The following is a 13,887-nucleotide window of genomic DNA, read 5'->3' on the forward strand; positions in this document are numbered from 1 at the left end:
TCAAAATAGTAATCTCAGAATCAGCAGATTTAAAAAGTGGTAAGAACTGCAGTCCATAAGCCAATGCCACTCAAATGAGTTTCTGGTCTGTGGTACATGAGAATTCTGGGAAATGCAAGCCAAACCCAACAGGAGGCCCGCTATAGAAGCTATAATTCAGTAATTGCACCATGGCATTTTCTTTGAGGCTAACACACATTATATTGTGTTGTAACCCAGGCAGATGCTCCATATTAACTTTGCTGAATTGTCTGAATTTATTTTGTTAGCTACCTACAGCACTGGCTTATACATCTGTAATTGAAAAAAATGAAGAAGAACCAATTGAAGGCAATAGTGGAATGTAATTTAGGAGAAATCCAGTAATTTTGAAAAGGCAACTGGGATCACATCATTAGACAATATTTTTGGTTTCATATTTCAGTTTTCCCCTTGTTTATATTCCTTGGTAGAAATAGTAGACAAAACTAATGTGTGAATTAAAATACATTAAGCTTGAAGGGGTTTACTCTTTATTAACCTTCACCTAAATAAACAATGTATTTTATAAATCAGATGTAGATGTTAATTAGAACATTAGATATTGTCTTTCTATTATTAAATTTCTATACCACCCACCTCATCTAAGTGACTCTGGGTAGTTTACAAACAACATAATAAATCAATACAAAACATGACTAAAAGCACAGTTAAAAACAAGATTATAAAATTATATTGTTATGTTACAATACAAAGTAAAATTAATAGGATTTAGAATAAACAGTATATTGCATAGACTTTCAATATACTGTTACAGTGGTTTAAGGCCACTATAACAATAACAAAATTCTTCACATAGTACTGTTAATTATTTTTAAGTATTTGCTAACTCAATTTCCAATAGCATAATATTTTTTTGAAATCATGTTTACAGATGTAAATAGAAAACTTAGTTACATTCACTGACAATAAGTCCAACACTTAGCTGAGATTTATATATACTCTCAAACCATATTTATAAACATAATTACAACACCTCTGTGACTCTTAATTAATGGCTTTTTTCTTAAATGTGTTTTCCCAATGAATGACTAAAAGAGGAGACATTTTTCAACATTATTTAAGTGCCGCTTTGCTAGTCAAAGACTCCAATCTTTTAAAAATATCAAGCTTCAAACATACTAGAGTTTAATCCTTCACAAATTATACTAGTATGCAAAGTTGAAATGTGTTAAAAGTATGGGTATTTTATTACACTTTGGATGAGCAACTTTATTAATATAAATACATTCTACTGTATCTATCATCTACGTATATCTACCAAATATGCATGCGTTTAATATACATGATCATCATAGAACTAGACTCTAGTATACTCCACTTCCTGACCTGCTTCTGTTCTCTACTTTCATTCCACAATTGATTAAGAAATTTGATATATCTGAGAAAACAACTGTTCCCATGTTATAACTCCCTCTTTCCTGAGAAGAGTTAGGGATATTTGATTCTGTATTGATAGTAGGTTAACTGTGTATGTGATTATTTCTATCAAGCAAGATTATCCCACTGTCACATAGCTGCTACAGCACAATAAAATTAAGGACCCCACCATTTGTACATATTTGTTTGATGACTAGGCTGAAAGTGGCTGAGTGGATCAAATAACCAGTGAGTTTCTATGCTTAAAGATAGATGGCAATTTAATCTTCCAAGATGCTATCCAATACACTATACTAACTGTACAACATTGGTTCGCATGTAGCCTCCTATTATATGTTCCTTATATTATACTCTAGCGATATGCATATAGTTCAGATATAGGCCAGTGGAAAAAGTGTTTATCACTTTCTTTTGTTATATAGATAAAAACTGACCTTCAAAGGAACCTAGCAAATTGCTTAAACAGAAATATTACTTGCCTCAGCTTACCTCAGATGAAATATTTTTATGGCGATTTGTGAAACTATGTTTGTAAAGTCACATTTAGAAAATAAAAATGTTTGTCTTTCATTTTAATTTTATTTCAAATCAGAAAAATATTATACATGTCCTGTTGGTAAACAGGCCTATTACATAGTTGAAAATAGTCTTCTTTCCAATCCAACCCAAATGTTCCTCAAGGAATATGTATGGGTGAGTAAAATATAAGGAACGTATAATAGAAGGCAGATATGTAACTATCATTTGGCAAAGTGGAAGTTATAGCGGTATTTGAAAAGTTCTAAATTGTTAATTGTTATTTCATCTGTGGAGAGTTCTGTACAGCATATCAGAAAAGAGAAGTAGAGAAAATAATGTATCCAAACAAGTATGTCTAGGCATATCTACCATGATCTTCTTAAGGGAATGCAGACAATAGAAAAATGGTATCTGTCATTTTTATGGCACTCTGTGTTGCTTTTCTCACATAGCACCTTTATAAAAAGAGGTGGTGACATTCTGTCTTGAAGACAGCATTTTTTTCCACTGAAAATCATGTTTGTACTTTTTATTTCAAAATCTAAGGATCATGTACAACAGTCTAGATATCATTGCTTCTGAATATATAAGTACGGTATTCTATTTACTTAGAGTTGTTGGTATTATATCATTCCCAGTGCCAAAAAATTCCATCGTACCAATTCTTTTATTTTCCATAGGGATAATATATAGAAAGGAATTGCAGTTTATTGGGGGAAAATTGTTTAGAGTTCTAATGTCTTTTCTGTTTTGAACCTACTGTAGTAGTGGAGCCTATTGTTGTACCTCCTAATCTTTACGGATTCAGCTAAAGTAATTATTTGTCTTCTGTTAGATTATTTGAGACTCAAAAAGTATTATTGTTCTATTACTTTTTCTTTCCAAGGTTCTCGCAAAGTAGCTTTTACTCTGTATGTTGGTACCTGAAGCACAACTCCAAATTTACCCTCTGGTTCAGGCAGTGTATCTCCCTCAGGAACACTGAGTGAGAATTTTTGCAAGATCCACGCTATAAAGAGAAACAGCTCCATCTTGGCCAGGGTTTCTCCCAGGCAAACACGGATACCAGCCCCAAAGGGGAGGAAACTGGGTGAGGGAGAGTAGATCCGGTTCCCATCCTCATCTAGGAAACGATCTGTGGGGTAAGAGCACAAGCATTTCCTAGAAACCATCACATATTCAATAATGAAGAACAGAAGAAGTTGGCTAGAATATCCGTATAGATCATCCCCAAATTTATCATTGAAAAAGGATTCTCTACCCATCCAAAATATTACCTTATCACTCGTATGGTGGCAGTCTAGGGAAAAGAAATTTATATATATACTGTAGTAGTTGTAATTGTAGCAAGGAAGGGTCATATTGGAGGAAAAAATACTGATAAGCAGGAATCTGAAGAGAAGTTCTTTGGTTGGCTATTGGGTGTGAGGAGTAGGGCAGTGGGTAGAAAAGTAATACAAATTATATGTTAAAAAACCAGCCCTTCTTGACAATAAAAGAATTTTAATGGAAAGTCCTACTCATCCTTATACACACACACAAGAATGGCAGTACACCCACCTGGGTTAAATTTCCCTGGTTCATCCCACTCTTTCTCATCATGGTGAATGGACCACAGGTTGATTACAACTTCAGTTCCCTTAGGGATATGATATTCCCCAATGCTACAGGGGAAAAAATAACATTTTATTTAAGTCCTCTTCCCCATCAAATCCCACTATTAGAAATGATCCTCCTCACCTTGTATCTGTCAGTGCCTCGTGAGGGATAAGAAGTGGGGCAACTGGCCGGATACGTAGAATTTCACTAATGGTAGCATCCAGGTAATTCAAATGCTGTCGATCAGCAAGTACAGGATGTCTATTAAAACCAACTTTGTGATCCAGTTCCTCCTGGATCTTCTGTTGTACCTGGAGAAATGAGGAAGGAATCAAGCAGGAAGGAATCAAGCAAATATCATGACAGCTGTGGAGGAATTGCCTTGTGATCTAGACAGTGGTTCAACAATGGGAAGAAATCAGTTTGAGTATTTTTAATGATAATGAACATCATAAAACTCTGGAAACAGAAAATACTATTTAATTCCAAAACCTTGTTTTTGGTCAGGACCAAAGAGAATCTTGCTCAGCATGCCTCAAGACAATATCTCCACACTGAGCTATTTAATTCACTTTAGATGGAGTCTCCCCTGAAGCAAATCCAGGCAGTGCAAAATGTAGCAGAACGGGTGTTCTCAGGCCTCCCAAAGTGCTGTTTTATCAACCTGCATTGCAGGAATTCCATTGACTTTCTGTGATCTTTAGGATCAGTTTCAAGGTTTCACTAACCCTACATAAAATCCTTTATGGTGGGGTACCCACCAGACCTTATTATGACCTTATAACCATTTCCTTTCCCTGCAAACTCAAATGCATGAGGAAGATGCTCTTCTATGTCACCAGTGAGATCATGCAGGTTAAGTAGGTTCTGAGATTTGATCATTGCAAGACTTTTTTTTTAATTTAGGGTAGTGTTTAATATTAACTATATTTTAGTATCAGTGTTTTAGTTATTGTGATTTCCGTTTAAATTGTGAAGTGCTTAGATGCATGTGTGCTTGGATTTTTTATAAAAATATGACTGAACTCTGGTGGTGCAGTGGTTAGAATGCCATATTGCAGGCAAATTGCCCACAGCCTGGAGTTCAATCCTGACAGGAGTTAAGATTGACTCAGCCTTCTTTCTGAGGTTAGTAAAATGAGGACCCAGATAATTGGGGGCAATATGATTCTACATTGTAAACATTCCAGAGAGTATTGTAAAGCAATATAGAGTGGTATATAAGTGCTATTGCTATAAAAATATGGCTAAAAATAAAAGAATGCAATTAATGATCTCTGCCAATGACAATGTCTAAACATGATGGAAAGAATCAGTTTCTCTTAATTAAGGATCTCAGTTGAGGAACTCGTAGTGTAGATATCTGTTTCCTTTGTTCACATAACTCATAGTCAATACAATTCTTCAAGAGATCATAGGCAGGACAGGAGAAGCCACTACCTCTGGGTAATGTAGGAGATAGAGCACAATCCATTTCAACACAGTGGTTGTAGTCTCCACACCAGCTCCAAAGATATCAGCCACTGTCATGAGTAGGTAGTCATCTGTTAGTTCTTCTTCACAAAATAAATGTTTATTGTTGTTCTCCATGTTCAATTTGGCCCTCAGAAGTGCATCCATTAGATCATTAACAGAATCACTTCTGAACGCTTCCTGGAAGGAAAAAATGAGAATTGATAGTGGTGATGATTGAAGGACACCACCAGGAAGATTACTTAGTGGATTTGCCTGCCATAGTAGAGCAACAAACGGAAATTGGAGCATTTCCAATATGTATTTGTATGTTGATTTTTTATCACACTTTTCTTCCAAGAGCTCAAGACAGCATACATAGCACATTATTTGTGGGGCAAAGCAGTGACTTCTCTTGCCTCACCTCCACCTCAGCCAGCATTGGCTTTTTCCTTTCTTTGTCCCAGAGAAACTCTTGAGCAGTGTGGTTACTCGGAGGAGAGAAAAGAGACTTCAACCCAACCCAGCATTAGGTCTGCTTATTTGCGTAACTCTATCTACTATTTCTATAAATGATTTAATTTCCACAATCTCTGCCATTTTATAAAGCTAAAAAGCTCATAGTATATTAAAACTGCTTAAAAGATGAGACTGAGAAAGAGACTGATTGGCAAAATTTATACCGTGAGCATAATTTCTTTATATTTAGAAAACAGCCACTGTTTTAATTCTATGAAGAACATATAGCTGATATTGAATGAAAAAGGTAGAGCATAAATGGTTCAAATAAATAAACTATTTAACATGTCTCTTCGGCATTACTAGGGATTTTTATGGGAACAAAGCTAAGACCACATGTTAACTTTGATGCTACTTGTTGTGTTGTGTGGGTTCTGAAGAGCAGGAAGGACGCTGAGACAGTACAGCATAGCAGCTCTTTATTGGTGGAAGGGACTGTACTGGGGAATAGGGGCTACCTGCATTCTTATAGATACCTGGCCTGTACCTGGCCAGGTACTCAACCAACCAAACGGTTTGAACCTCTGTTTCCTGCCGAAATGCTTCCCGCCAAAACAGTTACAGTTCAACGCCTCCTGGTGGTGACTCTTATACACAGCTTTAGGTGTTGCAATAAAGCTTAATACATAACACTACTACTAAAATCTGTTGTGATGATTCATCATTATAAGGGATAGTATAATTAATCTATAAAACTTCTGATTGTAGACACTTACTTTATGTTTTTCAAACTTCTGGTGTAAGAGCTGGTCCCTCATTTCAACACATTTTTTCAGCAAGGCCAAATCTTTATTTGGGAAATACTGTGGTGGGCAGAGAAATAGCCATAATCAATAAATCTCTCCTCAGAAAAACAGGAGCCAACAATGCCATCATAAGAAAAAGAATTTGAAGAAAATTAATTAATTTATGTTATTTATCTGATTTATGTCAGATAAATCTGACATTCTTGAACTTTCCACCCTTCAGAAGTTGGACGCTGGTAACAAAACTGTCTTTGCTATCTTTGAAACTTTGGCTTTAGGGAAAAATGAATTTTGTTTCTCACATTCTTCAAATCTCTCACCTGAAGCCATGAAAAGATATCCAACATGCTCTGCTTAGCCACAGTGTCCACAATGCCTTGGCTATATTGAAGCATGGACTCAAACTCAGGATCTCCACGCTGGTAGGATGAATTAAAACAAAGGGAGCACACTACATTTGTAACAGCACGTGTTAGTTCAGGAGCCATGTCCAAAGTTGAATTCTCTGTAGCACTCAAAGTTGCACACAGAAAAGTTGCTTGTTGAGAGACTGGAAGAAAAGCATGAGAGAACAAATCTATGCAAAAAGAAATAATTATTTTAGGAACCGGGAGAATGGACACAGGAATTAGAGAGAAACAGAAATATTTTAACCCAGGATAGAAATATACCTGTAGATAGGTTCCCCAGATAACACTTCGATTATCCAGGAGATATCTTTCACCTGATTAATTTTTCACCTTGGATAAATCAATCACTTCCGAACTTAATGTCCCAGATGCAATAAAAGCGAAGTATAGTAAGGCTATTTTTACATATCATACTGAACACAACAAATGAGCTTTATGTGTCATTTGTTTTTCTTTTTATGACCCTTTAATCCCTTTGCTTCATGGTGAGTCGTGGCGACTGAATGGAGCTGACTGTTTACTGGCCCTATGCCCTTCCTGATGCCTACACGGAGTTCTCTTTGCACCCTGACAGAGAAACATATGCCGCTGCCTAGGATTGAACTCTCAACTTTCCAAGTGAGAGGTGAGCATCTTCACTTCTAGGGCACCATGCTGCTCTAACTTTATGTGTCATATGAACACCCCAAATTGAATCAAATAAACCATTATTAAGTTACAAAACGTAAATGTGTCATGTAAATGTAGCCTGGAACAGCTAATGGGTATTAAGTTCCATTGAACTGCATTCTGCCTTACACAATATAGCAGGGGTATAAGAAAATAACTTAAAAGATTCCTAAACCTTTGCATAAAATTACTTTTCAGGATTGATGGAAGGATCAAAGAAAAACTTGTAAAGTGCTTTAATAATCAATATCTTGGCTACATCCTGACTTAATAATTGCAACTCTATGGCCTATTGTCAAAAAATTATTTATTTATTTATTCCATTTTGATGCCACCAATTTCAAATGAGTACAAGGTGATGCTTATACTGAAAGATTGGTTATTGGATGTTTGACAAACACAATTTAGGGTGTTTAAAGTTCTACAACATAAATATATCACACTAATGCATACCTAAGAAAGACAAATGCATCTGAATAACTCTACAGCCCTTTGCTCCAGCAACCATGGTTTTTTCTACTCATTGTTTGAAAATATGATGTATGTTTTATTGTTTTACCTCCTCTTTTGCAGCATCAACCTGCAGATAAATATTTTCTCAGGTAATCTCAGTATATAAAAAGACCAGTGAAAGCAAAGTAAATTATTTCCTTTTTTTATTTTAACCAAGAAAATTCATATCAGCAAACTGATCATATCAATGTCATAATTCTTACGTGAAGTAAGTAAAAGTATGGATTAAAACTATGATACCCACTCTCTGTTCAAGAACAACTGTTATCACAGAATAAACTAACTGCCAAGGTTATAGGATGCAGGCAGTTTTAAGGTAAATGTAGTTACTGTCCTTGGCCATGTTTCAGTTTATTAATTATTAGATTTTTTTTAGATGACTATAAGTTTATATGACTAAACATTTGTTAGATACTATATTTTTTAGTTTTTCAATTTTTCAATTTTTTTGTCTACTTATCTTTTACACTTAAATATCTGTCCTTGATGCATCTTCTTATGTAGTTTAGGTTGTCTTTAACCAAACAATATAAATAAACAGTCTTTAAGGTACATGCACTTATGATAATGATGTATAAAATTTCCAGGATGGGAACATTGGCTTTAAAACAAAATACTCAATGGGCAGGAAACTGATGTGTGAGCCTGTATAATAACACTTAAATCAGAGGTGTCCAAAGGATAGGTTTAAAAAAAGTCAAGATAGTGGCCATAATTGCATGGTCCCAGCCACCGTCTTGAATTTTGATCCAACCTGCAGGTGTCCTTTATTTAGATAATATGTTTCTTCACCCAAGAAGAGTAGGTTCAACTAATCTTTGTTTGCAAGTACATTACTAGTGTTTCCCTGGTTTGGGGCTCCTTCACTACTATTTGTGGGCAACTCACTGATTTTCTCCAGAGCCTGAGATCCTTCTCCAAACAGGGAAAGTGCAGAATGTACCATCTTGCGCTGAAATTTCCACATTCGGCTATAAGTAGCAAAGGCAATGTCTTTTCCATTCCGGGTCAACAAGTCTGTAGTAATCTGGGAGGATGCAGATGAAGAGGAGAAATAACTGATTTTTCGTCAAAACACCTTATAATGCATTCAGTGAGATTACACAGAATGAAGCACTTCTTCAAATAATGTGTAAGTAATTACAGGACTTTGTCCCCTTTGTTGGTGACCATAAAATAAGATGGATTTAAAAGACAATTAGAAAAATTAATGTGGTATTTTCAAGATAAGAGCAAAGGATAGAACATGAATTGAAAAGTCACATGTCTGATGCCTCTTATGTTCTTAACTTTATGGGGGTTACGGAAAACCATATAACCTCTGCAGTCCAAATTTATAAACTCAGATGCAAATATATTACCTCTATGAGAACTGGAGCTAGCACTGAAGTAATAAGAGCAATATCTTCCCTGGTGGAGTTTGAATGGCTCATAAAAAGAATTCTAAATCACATAGCCAAAAGAACAATATGTCTTAATAGCTGTATCCATATTCTACTGTTGTTATAATTTCTCAGTCAGAATTAATTTCTTGAAATAAATTATGCAGTCATGTAATGTATTTTATAAAAACAATTTCTTAAAATATTCTAAGATGATACAAGTCAATGGCAAAGAGACCTGAAGAATACTTTCAGAGAATAATCTCATAATAAAATGATACTTGCATTAATTTATTATTTTGTTCCCAGTTCATTCTGGGACTTTCATCAGGTGAACATTCATTTCTAAAGTTTCCTAATAAATTATCCACACAACCTTATCTAAGAAATTTAAATCAATTGAAATTTGTTTATTTGATTTTGTAGCTGTAATTCAAGATGGCAACCATACCTAATACTTCTTCCTCCTTGTACTTTCCCCATAACAACCACCCTGAAAAATGGATTGGGTTGAAAGAGACTGATTGGCTCAAACTCACTTAGCCACCTTTCATGCCTAAGGAAGGATTGTAACTCATAGTCTCCTGTTTTCTAGGCCCTGACGTTGACTGAAACTGTATCAAGAGCCAGAAACCAACTCCAAGCCTAGATTAGATACTAACCTGGATAGGTTACTTACCATTCGAGGTCTTCCAGCAAAGATCTTCCCTTTCTTAAGCAGCACTTCCTTGGCATGAAGGTAATCATTGATCACCACTGTGTAATGGGAACCCATGTATAGGGAGAAGATGCTACCATACTTTTGCTGCAGACTGAAGAATAAGAGATGGGGCTGCTTGGAGCCACCTAAATGCAAGAGGCTACCAATAACTGGCAGGGAGGGAAGGCTCCTGGGACTCTTGAGCTTGGAGTCCACTTTCCCTCTTTCTACTCTCCAGAAGAAAAGGGCAGCCAGCATCAGGAACAAGATAACCAAGAGAATCATCATTGTCTCTCAGTTGCTTGGAGAATTGGCCTGCTATCCAGAAAAAAAATGAAGCCAAGGGAAGGAGTCTCTCTGTATTAGCCTACATGTGGACTTTTATAAGGGGTCCTAGCAATATCACCTTGCCTTGATGCTGGCTAATCTTTAGCAGATAATATAATCTGGAGCACAGAAATTAGCCTTGCTTCCTGCCAAGAAATCAAGAGCAAGCTGCATCTCATTTGAACTGACCTGAACTAAATAAATCATAAAAAAGTGTGTCCTTGCAAAAAAACAAAACGGTTTTTTTTACTTTGCTTATACAATATTAACATTTATACTCTATATTGTTAAAAGACCCTCAGAGTCAGTATACCTAGAGCTCCTCAGAATAACAACAATAACAGTAATAACAATATTTATTTGGTCAATAAACAGCAGAATTTAAAAGAAGAAAAACAGAGTGAAGCAGATAAGATACAATAATACACAGGCAACTAGTAATATAAACTGCATAATAATACAGGTATCCTTAATTTATGATCATTTCTTTAATGACTGTTATAAGTTATAGCACTTTGGAAAAAGTAACTCATGTAACTTCCCATGGTTACATGATAAAAATTCAGGTGTTGGTAACTGGCATATATTTACGATGGTTGTAGAGTCCTGGGGTCACGTGATCACCATTTATATCTTTCCCAGGATGGACCATTGCCCATCTCCTGTTCATCATCTTCATTTATGTAGAAGGAAGTAAAAGAGACTCTTTTCCAACTCCTTTGCCCAACTTCTCTTCTTTAGGAAGAGGCAGCTTCACACATCTGGTTTCTGTTCAGAAAAATGGACAAAAGGTAGGGGCAAAAACCCCCTCAGTAATCATAAAGAGCTGATTTTGGTTAAAGACATCGACTATGATGGCCAGAAATGTCAAACTTCATTTAACATTCAAAGCTGTTTGATTTCCAGTCAGCCGAAGTGTGGTTGTGGTAGACATTAGATCAGGCATGTCAAACTTGTGACATCACATGATTTTGCGTGACGTATTGTGACTTTTTCCCCATTGCCGGCAATGGGGTGGGTACAGTTTCGGTTTGACATATCTGGTCCACGGGCCAGTAGTTTGACATGCCTACACTGGATGGAAGACTGGGGTTTTATTTACAAGTAGTCCCTGACTTATGACCATAATTGAGCCCAAAATTTTTGTTCCTAAGCAAGACAGCTGTCAAGTGAGTTTTGTCCCATTTTACAACCTTTCTTGTTAAGTGAATCACTGCAGTTGTTAATTTAGTAACACAGCTGTTAAGTGAATCTGGCCTCCCCATTGACTTTGCTAGTCAGAAGGTTGATTACTCTGGGATACTGTAACCATCATAAATACATGCCAGATGCCAAGTTTTTGAATTTTGATCATGTGACCATAGGGATGCTGCAATGGTCCTAAGTCTGAAAAATGGTCATACATCACTTTTTTTGTGCTGTTGTAATTTCAAACAGTCACCAAATTAATCTTTTTTTTTATTGAAAAGTTTTATCATACATTTTATCTTTGACAGTCCCCCCTACCCCTCCCCTATCCCTCCCTCCTTACCCCTCCCCCCCTCCCCACCCCCCCACCCCGACTTCCCAGAGCTAAGTACAAGGTATAAAAAAGAAAAAAAGAATCATAAACAACCATATGCTAACAACCATAGACTCTAAAATCTATCACTCTCTAGCTCACATAGGATAACTACAAACACTATTAATATAGAATATATAAAAAAAAACAAAAAAATTTTTATCCTTATTCTCCTTATAAATCTCTAGCCAAACTGGGCTATGATCAGAAATAGTTCTTGCACATATCTTCACCTTCTTAATCCTTAAAAAAAAGTCATTAGTCCACAAAATGAAATCGATCCTGAAAAAAAGATTGATGTCTGTCAGAAAAAAAAAAAAAAGGTATACCGGTAATCCTTTTCATACGAATGTCTTTCACACCAAATATCTCGCAGTTCCAAGTCATCCTTCATTTCAAAAAAGGATTTAGGCAGTCTAGCATGACTTGGGACGCGCTTAAAAGCTCCAGCCTTGTCCATCTGAACATCCAAAACACCATTCCAACCCCCCATAAAAATAAAAATTTTATAATCCAACTGGGTAAGCTTTGTATGAAATAAACTAAAAAAGTCAACTTGTTGTTAATTAGGAGCATATAATCCAACTAAAAGCATCTTTTTACCTACTAGCAGCAACTCTATCATAACATATCTTCCATGTTTATCTGCTTCAATTAAGTCCGCTGTTAAAGCACTTTTAAGATAAACAACCACTCCATTTTTCTTATTCATTGCAGAAGCAAAATTGCGTGCCCAACCTTGAGTTCGATAAATACTTTTGGTCCACAACCCTAATATGCGTTTCTTGCAACCATATAACATCTATCTTGAATTGTTTTAAATATTAAAAAACTTTCTTCCTCTTCTGTGGTGAATTTAGTCCATTAACGTTCCAAGTTAAAAATTTAGTTGCCATGCATATCATCCCAAAGCTCTTGGAGCACTGCTTAAACAGGACTATCTTTTTTAGGCCGTGCTCCTCCCACTACTTGGCTGTAATCTTATGTTGAGGATTACCTATATCGTTTTATTTTATTCTATCTATCATCTATCTATCTATCTATCTATCTATCTATCTATCTATCTATCTATCTATCATCTATCTATCTATCATCTATCTATCTATCTATCTATCTATCTATCTATCTATCTATCTATCTATCTATCTATCATCTATCTATCTATCTAATTTCTAAGCTGCCCATCATGTTTACATATTGATTGAGCTGACTGGACATAAAATTGGCTCTTCTAATTTGGCTGAAATATTCCTGAAACAGCAATAATGTCCACTGGGAGGGAGGCAGGAGGCAGTGGAGATAAGGGTAATATAAGCTCTGTTGCAGTAATATAAATATTGAAAAGTATGGGATTTGTGGTGCAATGCTGTGATGCTGCTTTCTTCAGAAAGCCAAAAGAGAGGGAGTTTGGTCTAGCGGTTAAGGTGCTGGCCTAGAAACCAGGAGACTGAGTGCTAGTCCAGCCTTAGGCATGAAAGCCAGAAGGGAATCTTTGGGCCAGTCAGACTCTCTCAACCCACTCCACCTCACAGGGTTGTTGTTGTGGGAAAAATAGTTGAAGGAAGGAGTATTATATATGTTCGCTGCCTTAATTATAAAGTAATAAAAGTGGTATATAAATCTAATAAATAAATGAAATAAATAAAACAGAGAGAGTCTTCAGCTACCTGAAAAGCAGATAGCTGCATTAACCAAACTGGAAAGCTATACGGCCAGTTAAAAAAAAGAAAAAAAATCATACCAGGAAATATAATAGCAGGAGTTTCTGCTCAGTGGAAATTCTGATCTTGATGCATAGTTCCTTGTCTAAAGCATGCCAATATTTCACAATGCCTACTACGTAGTTAGTACATGGCTTCTCTTGCAATCAGATAAGGCTTTCTCAACTGTAAACTATGGGATATAATGCTAATCCAAACATAATGCTTAAAGATATAACCGAAATGCATGCATACCTCACAGTCAACAAAATTTTCAGTTTCATTTTGTCATTGTTTCACTAAACTTTAAGGCTCTTAACTAGTGACCCCCTATCAGTATACCATAAAAAATGAAGTATGGTAATTTTCTG

The 13,887-nt window shown here is 35.9% G+C and overlaps 1 protein-coding gene across 1 annotated transcript; it reads right to left on the bottom strand.

The window, feature by feature from the left end:
• Positions 1-203: 203 nt before the first annotated feature.
• CYP17A1 (cytochrome P450 family 17 subfamily A member 1) lies at positions 204-10,290 on the bottom strand. Its single transcript, XM_081328174.1, has 8 exons — positions 9,908-10,290; positions 8,735-8,873; positions 6,575-6,804; positions 6,225-6,311; positions 4,978-5,190; positions 3,679-3,848; positions 3,499-3,602; positions 204-3,073 (listed from the first exon to the last, which is right to left on the bottom strand). Exons 1-8 carry the CDS (start codon positions 10,214-10,216, stop codon positions 2,796-2,798), a joined length of 1,530 nt encoding a protein of 509 aa, XP_081184300.1. The 5' UTR covers positions 10,217-10,290; the 3' UTR covers positions 204-2,795.
• Positions 10,291-13,887: the final 3,597 nt, after the last annotated feature.

Source organism: Vipera berus, assembly GCF_964194415.1.
Source record: "Vipera berus genome assembly, chromosome: 5".
Taxonomy (NCBI): Eukaryota; Metazoa; Chordata; class Lepidosauria; order Squamata; family Viperidae; genus Vipera; species Vipera berus.

Coding starts and splice junctions, on each gene's coding strand:
- CYP17A1 (XM_081328174.1), bottom strand. CDS start 10,216: ATGATGATTCTCTTGGTTATCTTGTTCCTGATGCTGGCTGCCCTTTTC. Junction 6,805..8,734: donor TCAGGCTCTGGAGAAAATCA/GTGAGTTGCCCA, acceptor CTTTTCTTCCAG/TCTCTCAACAAGCAACTTTT. Junction 3,074..3,498: donor ACCAGGGAAATTTAACCCAG/GTGGGTGTACTG, acceptor CTTACCCCACAG/ATCGTTTCCTAGATGAGGAT.